The sequence below is a fragment of the Tachypleus tridentatus genome, chromosome 13 (genome assembly GCF_004210375.1).
Source record: "Tachypleus tridentatus isolate NWPU-2018 chromosome 13, ASM421037v1, whole genome shotgun sequence".
In the NCBI taxonomy this organism is placed as follows: domain Eukaryota; kingdom Metazoa; phylum Arthropoda; class Merostomata; order Xiphosura; family Limulidae; genus Tachypleus; species Tachypleus tridentatus.
In genome coordinates this window covers 33,524,842-33,541,945 of record NC_134837.1, presented here as the reverse complement: position 1 = coordinate 33,541,945, position 17,104 = coordinate 33,524,842, and the positions used below count along the sequence as shown (strand labels likewise).

At 30.4% G+C, this 17,104-nt stretch overlaps 1 protein-coding gene across 11 annotated transcripts in view; it reads right to left on the bottom strand.

Moving 5' to 3' along the window:
- Nucleotides 1–17,104, bottom strand: part of LOC143237166 (sodium channel protein para-like) — a 232,121-nt gene that overhangs the window by 33,615 nt on the left and 181,402 nt on the right. For 7 of the 11 annotated variants that reach the window (XM_076476122.1, XM_076476124.1, XM_076476120.1 and 4 more), the window contains 3 exons: nucleotides 11,581–11,680; nucleotides 8,944–9,009; nucleotides 4,598–4,875 (listed from right to left, as the gene is read on the bottom strand). In XM_076476122.1, the coding sequence (XP_076332237.1) occupies nucleotides 4,598–4,875; nucleotides 8,944–9,009; nucleotides 11,581–11,680 (444 nt within the window). The remainder of the gene's footprint in view (nucleotides 1–4,597; nucleotides 4,876–8,943; nucleotides 9,010–11,580; nucleotides 11,681–17,104) is intronic. The other 4 variants (XM_076476129.1, XM_076476125.1, XM_076476130.1 and 1 more) reach the window with 1 other exon arrangement.

Genomic DNA, 17,104 nt, shown 5'->3' with positions numbered 1-17,104 from the left:
CTAACAGAATGGTACTAACTTACTAGTCTATATAACTGGTTGGTACTGTCATCCTACTGGAAAAGTCTAGTTTACAACACATTTGTATACAGTAAGTTATCTGGTTAGATTCTGTTATTAAGCAAATATAAATATTTCAAAATGATAACACAAACAGTCTGTTTCAGAAAAAAAACACCAAAAAAAACGAAATAGGGCAGAAATAATAGTTTTTTGTTATTGCTAATCCTTGAAATAATAATAATTTGTTTATGCAACATCTATACATGTGAAGTATTCTATATGTAATAACAGTTATAATGGTTTTACAATAAGTATGCCTTTGATATAACTACAGCTCAGTATATTCAATTTTCTGAAAGTTTGAACATCCTAACAACTAAATAACTTAAATGCTTGTAACTTAAGTATTTTTTATTAAACTGTTAACATAATATTTGCTATTCTGTGCATTAATTTTAAATACATAGTTTTCTTCTTTCAGTAATCAAACAAATATTCAAATGCCTTTACCCTTACCTTTCAAAGAAAAAAGGGTGAACTGATTCATTTCCTCTAAGCTCGGCCTGTTGTTGCATATAATTTTAGTACAATTTTCATAAGTTAACTAAGCCCCTTTTAACTTCAGTTTTATCATACTTTCAAAACTTTTCCCACCATCGATGTAACACTAAGGGGTCTATAATAACTGAAGCAATTTCTGTCATATCAAATGTGCTATATACAGTTAACAAGAAATGCTTCAAAAATGTAACAAGTTACAGTAGTGCTAAAGGCACTATCTTCTCAAAATAAAACTTAAATTAAGAAAAAGAATCATAATGCCATAAATATTTCAGTTAGATATTCACCTCAGAAAGAGCTAAGTCAAATATAGAAGATAAAAACATACATCAAATTTTAAAATAATCCTAAAACTTAGGAAAGATAATTGTTAATCCAATCCAGATTTTTACATGATGATGTATAAGGCCCTTCACTAGGAATTTCTTGGGAAGCCAAATACATGAGAATTATAATGTTTGTTAGTAAAATTATAATTAAAATCAGAGAGAAAGTAAATGACATTATACACCAAGTAGTATGAATATAAACAATTTTGTAGCTCATAACTTAGTTTTGTTGAAATATATACAGCCCTTGTAAGTTTTCTGCATTCACAGATACACAGTATATTTAATAAGAGCTTTTGGCAGTATTAATCACTTGTGTTTGAAAGGCTATTATGTAATTTTGTTGCAAATACTTTTAAATTTAATTCATCTAAGCAAATGTCATTGAATGTAAGGTTAAAACACAAAACAATTATTGATAAGGCCTATAAGCAATCTTCCTGATACGTGAAAATGTTGCTGTACAAGATTAAATTAAGGTATAACAAGGTAGCAGTCATTCTGGTTATGGTGAATAAAACCCTTTTAATTTTTTTCTAGTAAAGGTACAATAAAACTAAAATTTTGTGATTTTAGAGTATGGGAGTTTAATTTTTCCTTTGCCTTTTTATGAATAAAAAAATCATGCAGTCTTTCTCTCTCTCTCTCTCTATCTATATATATATATATATATATATGTGTAGAGAGAGAGAGTGGAAGAGTGAGATAGAAACAAATGTGGTTTTAATTGGTTGTCTGTATTGCTAAGTTATCCAAAAATGGTCTGCCTATCAGAAATGTCATGTAGGAAGGGCAGAATTATTTTTGTGTGTACCATGTGCCAGAGATGTGAAAAAATTGCAGCATAAAATAAATGGGGCCATTCAAGGGCATTGGGAGCATACAATAATCTACAACAATTAAAAGATTTATGAATCAACTAAAAATTAATGACAAATTTAATTATTTAGAATTAAGAAAAATTGCTAGAAATCATATTTGCAACAGATTACAATGTAGCCAAATGTGACATTAGCTTGTAGGTCTTTGTGGCAAGTTCTTCATGAACATGGCCTATGAAAACTGTACATTTTACTAATGGATCACAAGCAATGCTTTGTGGAGCAAGCACTGAAACCTTTATCTCTGTTCACAAATTTTATAGTTAGAGAGCTGCTCAACCTGTTCCAAAGTGATGACCAAATGGAGATCATGGAACAAGTATGTGAGAAAGGCTATGGTGAGGTATTATAATGTGGGTTATTGTAATCTGTGCATTGGACATACTTGTACCTATGAAATATCTTTACAAATAATTTTTGTGGATATCAAGAATATTAACTTAACAAACTCAGGAGTATAACAGAGATTTTGGTTAGAAGGAAAATGGATATACCTTACAAGCTTACAGGAAATGTGATCCATGCTTCACCTCACAGCAAAATACTTATTTCTTAGAATAGCAACATATCTTAATATTACAAAATATCTTCAAAAACTGAAAATGAGCATTTTGAATGTTAGACCCTTTCTTTCCTATTGCCATGAGCTAGTTGAGCCTTTGAAATAGCAACAGATACAAAAAAGGATTAGACACTTGTCAGAACCTTATTGAGAGCCCATCTTACAGAATAATATTATTTACTTAGACCATAGGATGTTACACCTAGGTTATATACACAGTGATCACCATAAATGCCACACTCCCTCAGTTACTATATAGTTTGAATAGAGGCCTGTATAAACATTTTTATACACAAAGTAAAGTCTGAGCATGTCAGATTCATCTTAAAGTTTAAGCATAATATTCAGTCTGAAAATAATCTAATTACAGATAGGCATTCTTTCAAGTTTGAGTACTTTAAGGAACTGCAACTACCTGCTGAATAAAAATGAGATAAGTTTCAGCATCTACACTGAGTCCTTCTCAAAGTCTTGAATATTGCATCAGTAAAGAAGGTAAATGTTATTCCTTTTTCATTCATCAGGCAGTTGTAGTTCCTTAAAGTTCTCAACCTTACTTTGCCTAAAGTTCTCCAAAGTAGGTATTCTTTTGCAACAAAAATTAAAATAAGATGGGAAAAGTTTATGTAGAATATAATTTATACCATAATTTTGATAAAATTATAATCTAAATTTTTTGACTTTTTTTAAATGAAGCTATTACAGTTTATGGCTAAAAAAGAAAACTAAAGCACAGATACTATTTTGTTTGCCTTTCAGATGAATTATATTTTACATAACATGTTATTGTAAATCTTCAAAAAAATGTAATGTTAGCTGGAAATGATCTATTAACTTGTATAGCAAAATTAATTAAAAATTAGTTGATAATTCATTACATATTAAATGTAAATTCTCATTGTGATCAAACTTTTTTATATTTCATTTTCAGATTAATCAACTGAAGCAAACCATGAACTATATTTGATGATTATATAAATAAAGGGTAATAATTAGTTTTGTCATTGGAAGTTAACGAAATTATACTCTAAATGAGATGTACAACTAATGTGATAAACTATAATGGAACCAAAGAATTTTATTTTACCTAAACAATAGACATAAAAAATGTATTAAAAAATAAACCCAGTCTGTGCATCATCCTTACCTTCAGATTTTAACTCACCAATTATTTCTTGAATCCATTCAGCACTCACAGATGTGTGCAATCAATTAAGACCAGGCAGGTTGATCTATATAGGCAGTCCAAACAAAGAACCACAGACACAACAACCACTTAACAAGTGCTTTATACACACTGCAATGCAAAAGGTGCTTTTGATAAGATTAAAAGACAGAGAGCTTAATGGAACTGAAAAGCCATATTGTTGGAGCATATCAACGAAAAGTGCGTGGAACACAAGTGAATACAGGGTGCCATGCTCTTGAAAGCCAAGGCAAACAAAGCTTTACAGAAGTCATGCAGTCACTCACAGAGAAACTGTAGTTTACAATCAGAGAATTCAGAAAAATGAGGAAAGAATGGTGAAACATCACCACCAGTTAATCAATTTACATTATTATGTGTATGTGTTAATGTTTATCATCTGTTGACTCTAGTTTTTCTTTTGAGACATTCTCTGTGATTTTAAGACCAATTCAACAAGTATTATATATGTAACTGACGAGCACGGCACTCTTGCAATGTTCCAGAAACACCAGTTATGCAACTTTTTATTTTCCTTCCTAAGTAATTTAAAATGTTCAAAGATTTTTCCCCCTTTTTTGCATCTTATGATAATACTATGTAAAACTAATGCATTATTACAAAACATAAATTCTTAATATCTTGTTTTAATACACTTTAGCTCTAATATGAACACCTAAAATTCAAAATGGCTGAACAAAAAATATAGGGTATAAAAAAAACTATACAAACAAGAAGTTAAAAAATCAAAGTAATAATCTCTGAAACTAAAAAGTTGTTTATGTATAAAATCATCTCAATCCAAGTTGAAAGTGTTTATGTACTCGCATAAACTATTCCACAAAAACAAAACTAGAAACCTGTGTATTTTCAAAAGAGGTGTGCTGAAATTCAAAACATTATGAAGTAATGAAATTTGTTGTATTTTTAAAGAAATTAAATCAAACAATTGAAAATAGTAAAATGAAAAAAGGGGTTTGTACAAGTGAAGTAACTCCAGTACAATTTTATTTAAAAATTTCCCTATGAAAAGTTGCATAACTGGTACCAATGCAGCATAACTGCACGCACTTACATAGTTTCCCTTTTTTAAGACGTTTTCAAATTCTGTGTCCATATTATCATGATCCATTGCCATGAAGAGGGTGTTGACTACAATACATAATGTGATAAACAGCTCCATGAAGGGATCGAAGACAATGAGAGAGACAAACTCTTGGAAGCGTATCCAACACCAGCAACAGTCCCAAACACAGAAGATGTCTACACATTTCAAGCACTGCGCCACGCAACGTTCTCTAAGCTTGATCTTCTCTTGTTCCTCCTTCTCTGTAGGAAAATAATAGATAGACACTGAATAATGTTTAAGTATGACAGTAGCTGATCCTGTAGGAGATTTTTGCTATTCTACTCTCAAACATTTCTATGGTGGTTCCCATGCACTTACAGGCAAAGAAAAAATAAAATTATACAAATTACTAAAACAAATATACTATTCTTTGATATGTTAAAGATACAAGAATTACATTAAATTTCTGAATTTTTAATACTCATGAGTTTTTTTTCTCTCAAATGTCTATTTTTTTCATCTTTAGTAAAGTTTTCTCACACAAAAAAACATTAACCTTTTGTCCCTTTGTACAGTCGTTTCTTATAGCAAGTTTATAATAACCATTTTATTTATTTTATTGAAAGGTATGCTATTTTGATAATGTGTTGAATGCATAAGATACTGTTATTAAATACACAAACACTGATTCAGTATTTGTCCACAATGCCTATTTTCCATTACTATTAGGATATTTATCTTATAAATGTTTTTTTTTATACACTAATGATCATTCAATATATTTCTAGCTCTTTTGTATTATTTCAACATAATTATTTCTTGTAAAACAACACTTACATTTCAGTAGTAAGCACTGTCAAATTAAAATAAATCTATACTTATTCAATACAAATAAGTTTTGACCTTTAATTCTTTTCTAATTAGAAGTCATTTCAAATGCACAGGTTAGCACAATTACCTTACACACTTAATTGACAAGTGAGGAGTTTGCAATATAAATGTTAATTTCTATCATAAAAATGTTCTACCTTTTAATATCTTCAAATCTAAATTAATTTTGAAATGAAGTTGTTTAAAATCTTTCTTTTTTTTTAATGAATTATAAAACTGCCATAAAACGGTAATACATTTAGGTAGGTTTTGTCTTGTTAATCATCAAACTATTTTATATTATGGATCTAATGTGCATTTTTATCAATACTATTGTATATCCTAAAACAGATGGTGATAAACCTGTTCACTAATCTGATTATCACTTTCAGCTGTTGTATTTTGCTTGATCTTTCTGCAGAAACTAACTACCAAACTTTGCAAAAACTGCACAGACGCTATGATATTACACACTAAAAAATATAAAGTTTCAAAAGAACCAACAGTTTGTTTGTTGTTTAAGTACAGAGATACACAACTGGCTATTCCTGATTTGCCCACCACAGGTATTGAAATATAGCTTAAAGCACTGCAAGTCCAAAGCCATACCACTGTATCAGTGTGTGTGTGTGTGTGTGTCTGGGGATGGGGGGAGGCAAAAACCAACAGATTGTCCATTTTATTTATCAAAAAACCAGTCAGAAAAACATCTTCTTTGAAATTCTTTCACTCTATTTTCAAATATAAATTCATTATTTTTTTAGGTATAGATATGCACATATACAGTGACCCAATTACTTTCATACTACAGGAAAATTTACTTGGAGACCATGGAAAGAAAGTTGTTTTATTTAACTTTAAACAAGACAAATTATATTACTTTCACTGGATTGCTTGACTAAATGCTACTCTATCAAGGTTTGTTTGTTTTGAATTTTGTGCAAAGCTACACAAGGGCTATCTGCAATAGCTGTCCTTAATTTAGCAGTGTAAGACTACAGGAAAGGCAGCTAGTCATCACCACCCACTGCCAACTCTTGGGCTACTCTTTTTTCAGCAAATAGTGGGATTGACCATCACATTACAATGCCCCCATGGCTTAAAGGGCAATCATGTTTGGTGTGATAGGGATTGGAATCCACGACTCTCAGATTATGAGTTAAGTGCCCTAACCACCTGGCCATGCTGGGCTTAAAATCTGTTAAAGAGAGCTTCTTGTATGTGCATGTATGTACATGGATTTAATTGTCTGTGATGGATTTAACTCATCTGCAGTTCTGCATATAGAATTGAGGTCTAGAGTCACTGGAATATATTTCATTTGCATTTCAAAATAAAAAAATAAACAAAAGTATCACCCTGCAATTGTAACTATATCTGAAGCTCTGTGCATATGAAAATATAGTTAGTTATGAGTTATTAACTATTTTACATGATATGAATATGTTCATCTTGTTTACTTAAAAAAGGGTCGAAAGCCACCTGGAGGAGTAACCTGTTTTAACCATTTATGCTAGTATGTTGTCTGTCAATCAGTTAGTAGACACTAAAGTGATGTCAGATAAGGGATACTTAACATTGCAATTTGTACTGTCAAGACATCAATAAAATGTGATCATACCATGAATTCCAAGAAGAATTATGGTCATGAAAATCAAGATATAAAAATATTTATTACTCTTAAGTTTGATTTCATTCACTCTTAAAACAGAAAATTTTAGGGACCCTGCAAAAGTACATCTGATTTATAGATTTTTTATACATATTTACTGATTTTAGACAGAGGTCAGATGTAAACATACTATACTTATCTTACATAAGTACTTCTTGTATAATATCTCACTAAACAAACAAACACCTTTAAAGACAGGTTTTGTTCACATCTTTCATATGTTCATTTTAAGCATACATTGGTTTAACAAATTATACCTCTCATCAGGTTTTCAATGGCTGTGAGTTAAGTACGTTATATTAATCAAATCTTATAACATTAGGATTTTCAGAATGAGTATTTCTCTACTTACGTGAAAGATGTTTCATATTTTTTATGCCTAGACATTGTTCTATGCTGTAAAAACTTTCAATTAACTGGAAATATTGCTGCCTGCCTAGTACAATGATTTTGTATAATGTGTGATAATCTACAAAGAACTAAACTAAGAAACTTAAGAAAAAATTAAAATGTCTTTAATAATTTTATTAAAGAACTGAGGACATAGTTGACATCAGTGTTGTGGCTTGTCCTCTTGACTCTTAACACTGTAGTAAGTGATCAAAGTTTGGAAAATACTAAACAGCTTTTAGGGTATTTTAATTGGATAACGTATTTAGATAATTGCAATTGCTTAATGCTTGGAGTTCTGTAATTATTAAGATAATGTTTAGTAACAGAGAATAACTCTTATGATTCTTCTGTATACAAGTTACATAACAGGATGTAATGTATCTGTATAATGGTAAATGAACTGAGACAGGATTACTGTTTATTTTGCTTGCTTAAAGTGATTAGTGATTCCAAGTTAAAAAGATAATTACACATTACATCCGTGTTCTTACATGCTCTACAATGCTTTGCCATACAAAATTCCCAATTATCAAATATATATTTAATTTAAAAATAAAAATCTTTTTATTCTTCTGGTATGTGTGCTATTCCATACTCGAATTTGTAATGGCACATTTGACCATCTATCATAAACTTTTCAAAAAGATCAAAATTAAAAAGCTACAAGGTAAAGCTGTAAGTTTTTCAATTGATATAATTTGAATGGATTATTAGCATCTTGTCCAGTAATACCAATCTAATCAGATTAACACGAGAAAATAATGCAACCAATAATAAGTTATTTTAACTGAAGGAAATGAAACATACTTTCAAATCTATATGATAGTAGATCACTTGGATACAGAAATTTTTTAACTTTTAATTCTATTTTATGAATTACATTATTTAAGTAAGAAAGAATATTAATATATTTCAGTTAGTTGTTTTTTCCCATGGTCTTAAATATACAAAATTTCACTATGAACTCTAGTGATAGTTTCTATTAAAAAAAAAAAATTAATGCCTACAGCAATTTCACATTTAAACTAATTTACAAAATAACATACAGTAAAAATGTACATGCTTTATGTTTTCTCAAAGACTTAAAGTAATTAATGAAAAAATTCATGCTATCAACAAGAACTGTTTATCATGCATGGCCATGTCACCATCCACATTCTGAATGATAGAGTTAATATTCAAGTCCAACCCTCACAGCAAACATGCAGAAATATTCTGCTGAAGTCTTCTGTTACTTCTACCTAACACAAAATATATATTAATAAAATTGCTTTTATGGGAGAAAAGCAGTTGTATAGCATTCCTAAACACTGTTTAGGGTATTACTTGTAACCAGGCCAGATGGAGAAAGCAGGCAAGGAACCACCAGTGGCAGCTACAGCTAAGGATCATGCCCTAGAATGGGCATGATATTTACCTCTTTCATTAGCTTTGCTTTGCCTTCCAGCAGCTTGTTCTATGATGTCATTCAGAACCATCACATCTAATTTCAAAAGGGAAAAAATATAAGCAAAACATACAATACCTAAGCATTTTTAGGATGTTTTTTGTCCTAGAAAAAAACCATGAATTATATATACTTACACCAGGATAATATAATTTATGGGAAGAAAAAGTGCAGGAAATGTTTTCCACACATTAAAGCTCTATCAATTTACTGCAAAAATGTTCTCTCACCTTATTTTTAATACTGATTTGTATTTGGTGTTTCTGAGAAACATGTTATTTTAAAGTTACTTCAGAAAGTATACTACATATATATAAATAATTTGAGTAAATTAATTTTCTAAATCAAACAACCATATTAATGAGAGATACATTCATTACAGCATTAAAGCAGTTTCCTTAGAGACATTTCCTTATTCTGTTGGAAATCTGTCGATATTTATCATCATTTGGATTATCAATCTCTCTTTAGGTATTAAGTAATAATTTGTATTGTATTTCTGATGTTTCAATGTTTTATTTATTGACATTACAAATACTACTGCAAGTGTGCCAAAACAGATTAAATAGATAAATGATAAAAATAGAGAATTGTAACAAAAAGTGTAAAAGTACCATCCAACATTATAAAAATATCAATATAGCTATTTGAGCTCTATCCCAAGTTTAAAACTTTGACAATGGTAATAAACATGATTTATCAAACAAATAAACTTGTCACTCATTGCCTTTATCAGTTGACTTAATGTATTTTGTGGAATTTCGTTAACTGCATGTTATTAATTTAAACTTCAAAATGAAAAGAAGTTAATACTTTATTTTGTGACTTGTCTTGTAAACTAATTTTTAAACTTTCCTGAGTTAGGAGATGCTATTGCAACTAATCCAAGTACACATTTATATGACAATGTTCTTTAGAGAATTACCTTACTGATAACATAACTTTGTAAGGAAAATAGGGCAGACCAAATTAAACTTAAGAAAAGGTTGGAGTAAAAATACCTGTCCAGAGTTATGTAGGGTATCTAACTGGAAAGCTGTTCTATAGAGGTCAAATAAAAACAAGAATACAAACTACCTAGAAACGTTTTGGTGCATTATAAACAAATAGAAATAACTGAGAAAAAATAACATAAAACAATGAGAGATAAAGACAAACTAATAACTAAAGTAGAATAATTGACTTCTGGATATAATGACCAGTAAAATCAGAGAAAAAGCAATATAAAGAAAAGTTATTACATAAGTTGGGTAGGTGGTACTAACAACTGAATGGTTGATGCAATAGAACTAAAATAAAGAAATCTAGGTTTTAATATAACTCAAAGTGTAATATTAAATTGGAAAGAATAGCTCACAATTTATATAGTTTTTAAAATCCTACTTGACTAAAAGTAACTCTTAATAATCTTAAATAGTTGTAATTAAGAATATTAAAATATTCTGTAATCAAATTAAATCATTCATGATAAGTATCTGCAAATAACAACCAATAACCTCAAGAACTCAAATAACATGCTTGTGCAGATAGATCAGTGCAGAAATAAAAACTTCAAGCATCTAAGAGGCTTAAGAAAAACAAATGAGCTTTGGACATAACTAAGGCTTAAAAATATTTTAACTGGAAAATGAGAAATGAATAGGAGTAAAAAGAAAAGGGGAGAGAGGGAGTAATGCTTTAAGAGTAACAAGCTCTGCATCAACTGAGGACCAAATAAATACTGGCCAAAGAATTGACAGCTAAAATATTAAATATAATTGGGCCAAGTTGCATCCTTCACAAAATCACAAGAAGTATTTGTAAAGGGAATGAGGAAGCCTGAGGAAAGAAGCAAAATGATGTCACCCATGAAGTAAAGTAGAAAAACAAGTAAAAAGTAGGCAGCATACGAAAGAAAATGAAAATCCTAAGGAAAAGAAATGTTGAAGATAACATTTTAACAGAATGAAATATCCAAATAAATGGAGAAAACTCTGGTTTGTAAAGGATGCTGCCTTCAGTGTCCCCGATTAATCGTGATCAAATAAATATAAAAGATCATTAGCAGAAAAGTATGACTAACATCTGGGTCTACCATTACATTCTAGATATGACTTTCATATTAAGCAACATAAAATGAAATACACAGTGTATTAAAGAAGTGGATAATGATACAAAAGGATATTGTAACTCTAAGAAAAGTGTGAGAACAAGAGCTTATAAGACATGTCATGATATACTGGAAATAGTAAGAGAAAAGCTTATGGCAACAGATCATCAAAAATTAAATATGTGCATTTGCACTGCATGATTATGGGATTTCAGAATAATAATCCAGCTCTAGTTAACAAAAAAGGAAAATTAACCAAGTTAAGGCTCAGAATAATTCTAACACATTTTAAACAGAAAATTTATTATACAAAGATTTTTAATCATGCTGCAAACCTTTACCTAAAAAAAATTAAAAGTTAAATTCTTCAGAAAGTGACATTTTTGTATTCATAATTTAGTATGTTGAATAAAGACAACAAAGACATGTTGATGAAGACAAATTAAGAAGATGCTCTCTTATGAAAATTAAGAATTGAAAATATTTCAGAATATGAATACAAAATATTTTATCCTAACCTTTCATATCTACCAAAGTTTGGTGTTGACAGGGTTCTACAAATGGGTTTTCTTGATGTTTATTTTTAGCCAGGCAGTCATCACCCTCCATTGTAGCATCCTGATTTGTTTTATAAAGAAATGTTAAGTATTCAGTAAAAAAAAACACAAGAACAGTATAATGTATTTTAATTATTTTCTCCAATCCATAAATGTATTGTCAGTAATTCAGAGTATTCTTTAAAAATTTGAGACATTTTGATAAAATATGCGAGATGGATTTATTATAGCTTGAAATAAGTCATGTTAATTTAAAAAAAAGAATATATATCATTTTCATATAATAAAATTAATTCCAACTTATTACAGTTGTCATCAGAATCATAATAATATTTAAAAACAAATTATTTAAATTTAATATACAAATACATAATGTTCATTAAAATATTACTCATGTAATCACTAATTTCACTTGATTTGAGCAAAATTAAACCTATTACAAACATTTTCTCCAAAAACTATAAGTTAAAAGTAAGTTATTAACTTTACAATAGTTAACTCGTGACTTGTAGACAGACAATTTTCAAAACTTTTACCCACTTACAAATTGTATCTTTTTGTAATATTTTTAAAGAAAATTTTGCTACAGTAAAAGGCCATTCATTCAAACACTTGAGCACAAATGTAACCCATAAATTTAACTAAATTTTTTATTATGTATTTCTAAATGGAATCCAAAAAGTAAAGATTGTCTTTGCTTTAGTTTTTCAGTAAAAATATGACAAATAATTTTTACTATAGATATATACAGTAAAATGTCTCAAAGCATCAGTATGTACAAATAAAATATGTAAAAAGATGCCAACTGATCAATGCACCCATGAAAATTCTAAAGTTATTCTGTTTACAAACATACAAGAGTATTTGAAGATTTATCAATAAAAATGTTTATGCAATGAGATTGACAAAATTGTATGCATGTTATTTTTATGAATTTAAATCATTTTTGTTTCAAATATGAATACAGTTTTAAAAAAAAAAACACTTTCCAAGTACCTTGCAGTGTACTGCTAACCTTAAAACAGAAATGGGTATATTAAAGCTAGTTTAAGTATTTTTAAGATAAAATTTATATTCACAGTACCTCACGATACAAGGCTGCAAGTTCAGCCTTTTTTTATTAAATCACTTAAATGATAATCTGCTAACATGAATTTAACTACACAAAGTAAGGTTAATAATCAACGAATTAATATTTTTTCTGTCACAACAAAATAGTCTGGTATCACTCATTTTTTAACTTTTTTTCAATTAATTTTTTAAATACATAATTTACAACATTACTTGTAGTTATATTTATTCAAATAAAACTTATTATCTCAATATTAACTATGTTTTTTTCTCAAACTAATAAAACCAAAGTTAAAACTGGAACAGGAAAATAAAATATAGGTTATTTTTATGGTATTATCAAAGTAAAATTAAAAGTTAAAATAGGTAGCCAAACAACCTAGTTTGTCTTTAAATTTTTGGAGAATTAGTACATATTAAACTTTGAGTGGGAATAATGATAAACATATAAACTCAGTTACTTTATTTGATGTTAAAATAAGAATTTAAAAAAATTGTTTTGACCTTATGAAGAGAACACTTCAGGTGAGAAAAAGCATGAAACATCTCTGCTGTTTTTTGAGCAGTAAAATTTGAGTTTAGAATAAACATTTACAGGCAGAAAACTTTTATGCATTTGTGAAGGAATGAAAACTACAATTAAAGAGGCCAAACATTCATGGGTGAATACAACATATTTCTACCATGCAATCCCAACATGACCACTTTTGACACTAGAAAAATCATTAATAAAACAAAAAAAAAAACTTTAAAACTCTCTACAACAATGTTTGGAAGTATCTTTGTACCAAATCTCATATAAACTGGTCAATATATGGCTAAGTAATTTTCCCTAATCCCTTAAATTATGTTTTTTTTGTAAGCTTTGACTCCCCCCTCCTCCAAAAAATCAACAACAAGCAAACAAACAATGGTCAAATTCAACATTTTATTTTTGTACATCAATGTGTTGGACAAATTAAAATTTATATTTGTGCCAATTTTCGTCTTCATTACTGCAAATATGACCACACAGGAGCTCAAATATACATATCAGGGTTGATTGACATTTGACCCCATAAAATCTTTAATAAAAGCTTAAATTTCAAAAATTAAAATTAAAAAGTTGTCTTGAATTAATGTATGATCCAGCCAAGTTTCAAATCAGTCTGTCAAGAAATGAAGGAATGACAGTCAGATGAAAAGCATTTATTATAAGAAGAAACATAATAAAATCAATATATCTTTCTGCAGAGACATAATAATCTAATTGTGGTTTCTCAACTTGAAAATATGATTTGTCTTTGGTATTATGTACAAGGTAAGCTTAAAGGCTGCAATAAAAATAGAAAGTAGAGATAACTTAGTTCAATGTTTAAATATAGCATAAAATTATGATTTTCATATGGCACATCCTATATTTAATATTGTGAAGATAAAATTATTTGCAAGAATAAGCACATACCAATCATTAACACTTTTTTACACTGAAAAGAGACTTTGAAAAATATTTACCATCTCTCACTCGATAGCTTTTCTCAGTCTTCCACTATATATTCTCTAATGCATTAAAAATAAATTTTTCTTGCTTGACACATTAACTTTTATACCCTACAAGTTCCAGTTGCTCGTTCATCATATACAGAGCACGTGACAACACTCCACCAACAGGAGCACAACATCCTCTCCTAGAGCAGGTGGTTCCCTCTGTACTACTTTATGTGAACCTCACTTTCAAGATTATGCCCACAAGTAGAAGAACATCAGAAGTAAGGAGGAAATATGGAAAGAATGTGAGATGAGGTAAGTATTGATTGGAAATCTATTTTCAGTTTAAGAGAATAATAAGTTCCAGTATAATACATACCTACACTCTCACATCACAGCAATAATCTCACATTGAGAAGGTGGAGGGGCCAGTGTAAGATAAAACAAGAGACTCCTGCACTAATTGTCTGTAGAGAATTAATCAGGGGTGCTCTGTAATTAAGTGGGAAGCACACCTGCACCACTTCCAAAATAGATATGCTCTTCACCCTCAAAGAAGTGAAATGTTGCAAAATTGACAGCATCAGGGCCTGGAGTGAGTAAAGAAAAACCTCAGAAAATGATATATCAGGTGTAAATAAAATCAACATAAGTTCCACTCCAGCTTCAAGTGTACAAACGTGAACAGAAACAAACTGACTTGGGTACGTTAAGAGTCACAAGTAGTATAAAGAAAAAAACGGACAGGTAACTCCAAACCCACACAGAGAAATGGAAAACCAACAGCAAATTATTGGAATTATGTAGATGGAGGTAGACTTTGCTAGGTATCTACTCAACCACAACAATACATACGATGGTCCACATCTTGTTCTTGGTATTACAAGGCAGAAGACATCACGTATGACTGAAACAATCATAAACAGTGTATGATGGCCAAGGCAAGTGGAACATGATAAATAGACATATGCAAACCCAGCAACCCCCTTAAATAAACAGAATGCGATACAGCACACAACCAGAAATATGATGAGGAAGTAAGCAAACAGCATCCACCAGATAAACTTTCAACTCAACCACAAGAGACAGGATGTACAACAAACCAAACTCAGACTTATGGAGCTGTGTCAAAGCCTCAATGTAACCATAAGAACAGGTAATCAGTCAGTACTCGGCATTATGAGGAGAAAAATAATTATACTAACCCAACAATAAGAGTATGTACCCAGTATTAGGAAGAGGATATAGAATGCTTGCTCAACAATAGGAACATTCAACAACAGGTATTATCAAGCAGATAAAGTTCCCCAAGCCCAACCGTACAAGCAGAGAAAAGAAACAACTTACAATCATAATTACCAAGAAGGTGGAACATCTACTGGTCTAAACTGCCAAAACAAAATGTTATCTTTCTGACCCCAGTATTATAAGAAGGATACACTACTGGGTGGTCTAGCTCCCACCCACAACAGCACACCTAGAAAGAAACATCCAAAAGGTAGTAGGGAGGAAAGTTCCAAGCTTTGCCTTCTTCTCAACTGAGCAGAGTGATATGGTCCACCACTCCAGTACCTAGGAAATGGACCTCCCAAACTTCACTCGAGGAAAGGGAAGGTGTTGGGGAATCTGGAGAAATGTCACACTGGAGAAAATGCAATGGGTGGCTGCAAACCCCTTTTTGAGAAGCAGTTAACTCCTGATTTTTTTCAATTGAATGGGCAGCAAGGATGGGTCCTCCTTTTTTCTACTCATGATAGTTAGTGAAGGTCCACTACGGTCATATGAAAATGCAATATACTAATAAATGATAATATAGATATATTTCTACCACTAGGCAAATTGCTAGTGATGCTGTAGAACATCACAGTGTGCATTATAACTTTAAATGTGTTCAATCCAGGGTTAGAGGAAAGCATACTTGACCACACAACACTCACCACCAAGTGGGACTTAAATATATATATATATTTGAAAAATAGGAGGCCCTGAAGGAAACATAAGAAATAAAAGACTTACTCAAGGTAGAGTTGAGTCTGTGTGTGTTGAGCTATAGGTGATAGATGATATTTACCAGAAATGGATACAGCTAGATGATGTAGGGAATGAGTGACAATGGTAAAGGGAGTAATCCACATTCCCCTGACAAACCAAGGCTTGCATCTCCATGACAGACAACACTGACGCCAATGCCTGAGTAACAGGCATGTTCACGTCCACATTAACTTTAGAAGTCACAGTGGTAACCATAAACATTGAATTTAGAATTCTCAATAAATTATGAAAAAATAGTAATGAAAGTCAGTAACACAAACAAATGCAAGAAACTGTAAAGTAAAATCATTCATAAAAATAACAAAGATGGACAAAATACAAAATGGTGAGGGAACAAAATTTGAAAACTGAAAGCAAATGAGAAATTTGTCCACTTCATATGGTACCAACTGAGAAAGTGACATTCAGATAAAGTAGTACAAAGGAAGCCAACTGCTCTAGGAGTCTGTGTAATGCTCCTATCAGTGAAGGGTTGTCATCATATGTTCCATGCACACTAAATGAGCAGCTTGAACCAGTGGGGTATAAAAGTTAGTGTGTAAAGTAAGAAAATTTTCTTTTCAATGTATTAGAAGGCAGTAGAAGCTATGGTGTGAAAGGAGGTATGTATCATATCATAAATTAATGTTTTCATGATCACGTGAAAGAAAGTAAGAGAAAAAAAAATGAAGAAATCTGAAAACCTCTAGCACTTGATAATTTTGCAAATGGTATTTAAAGAATGCAAATTCAATTTTTCTGTTGAAATAAAATCACAGAAATACCTTGTGCTTTATATTCAGATGTTATCAATACATGTTGAAAACTGTTAGTGAGCCTAGAGGTTTAAATACCTGTGTATAGGTCTATGAATGCATATGCACACTTGAAATGCTTTAACTTAAATCTGTTTCAC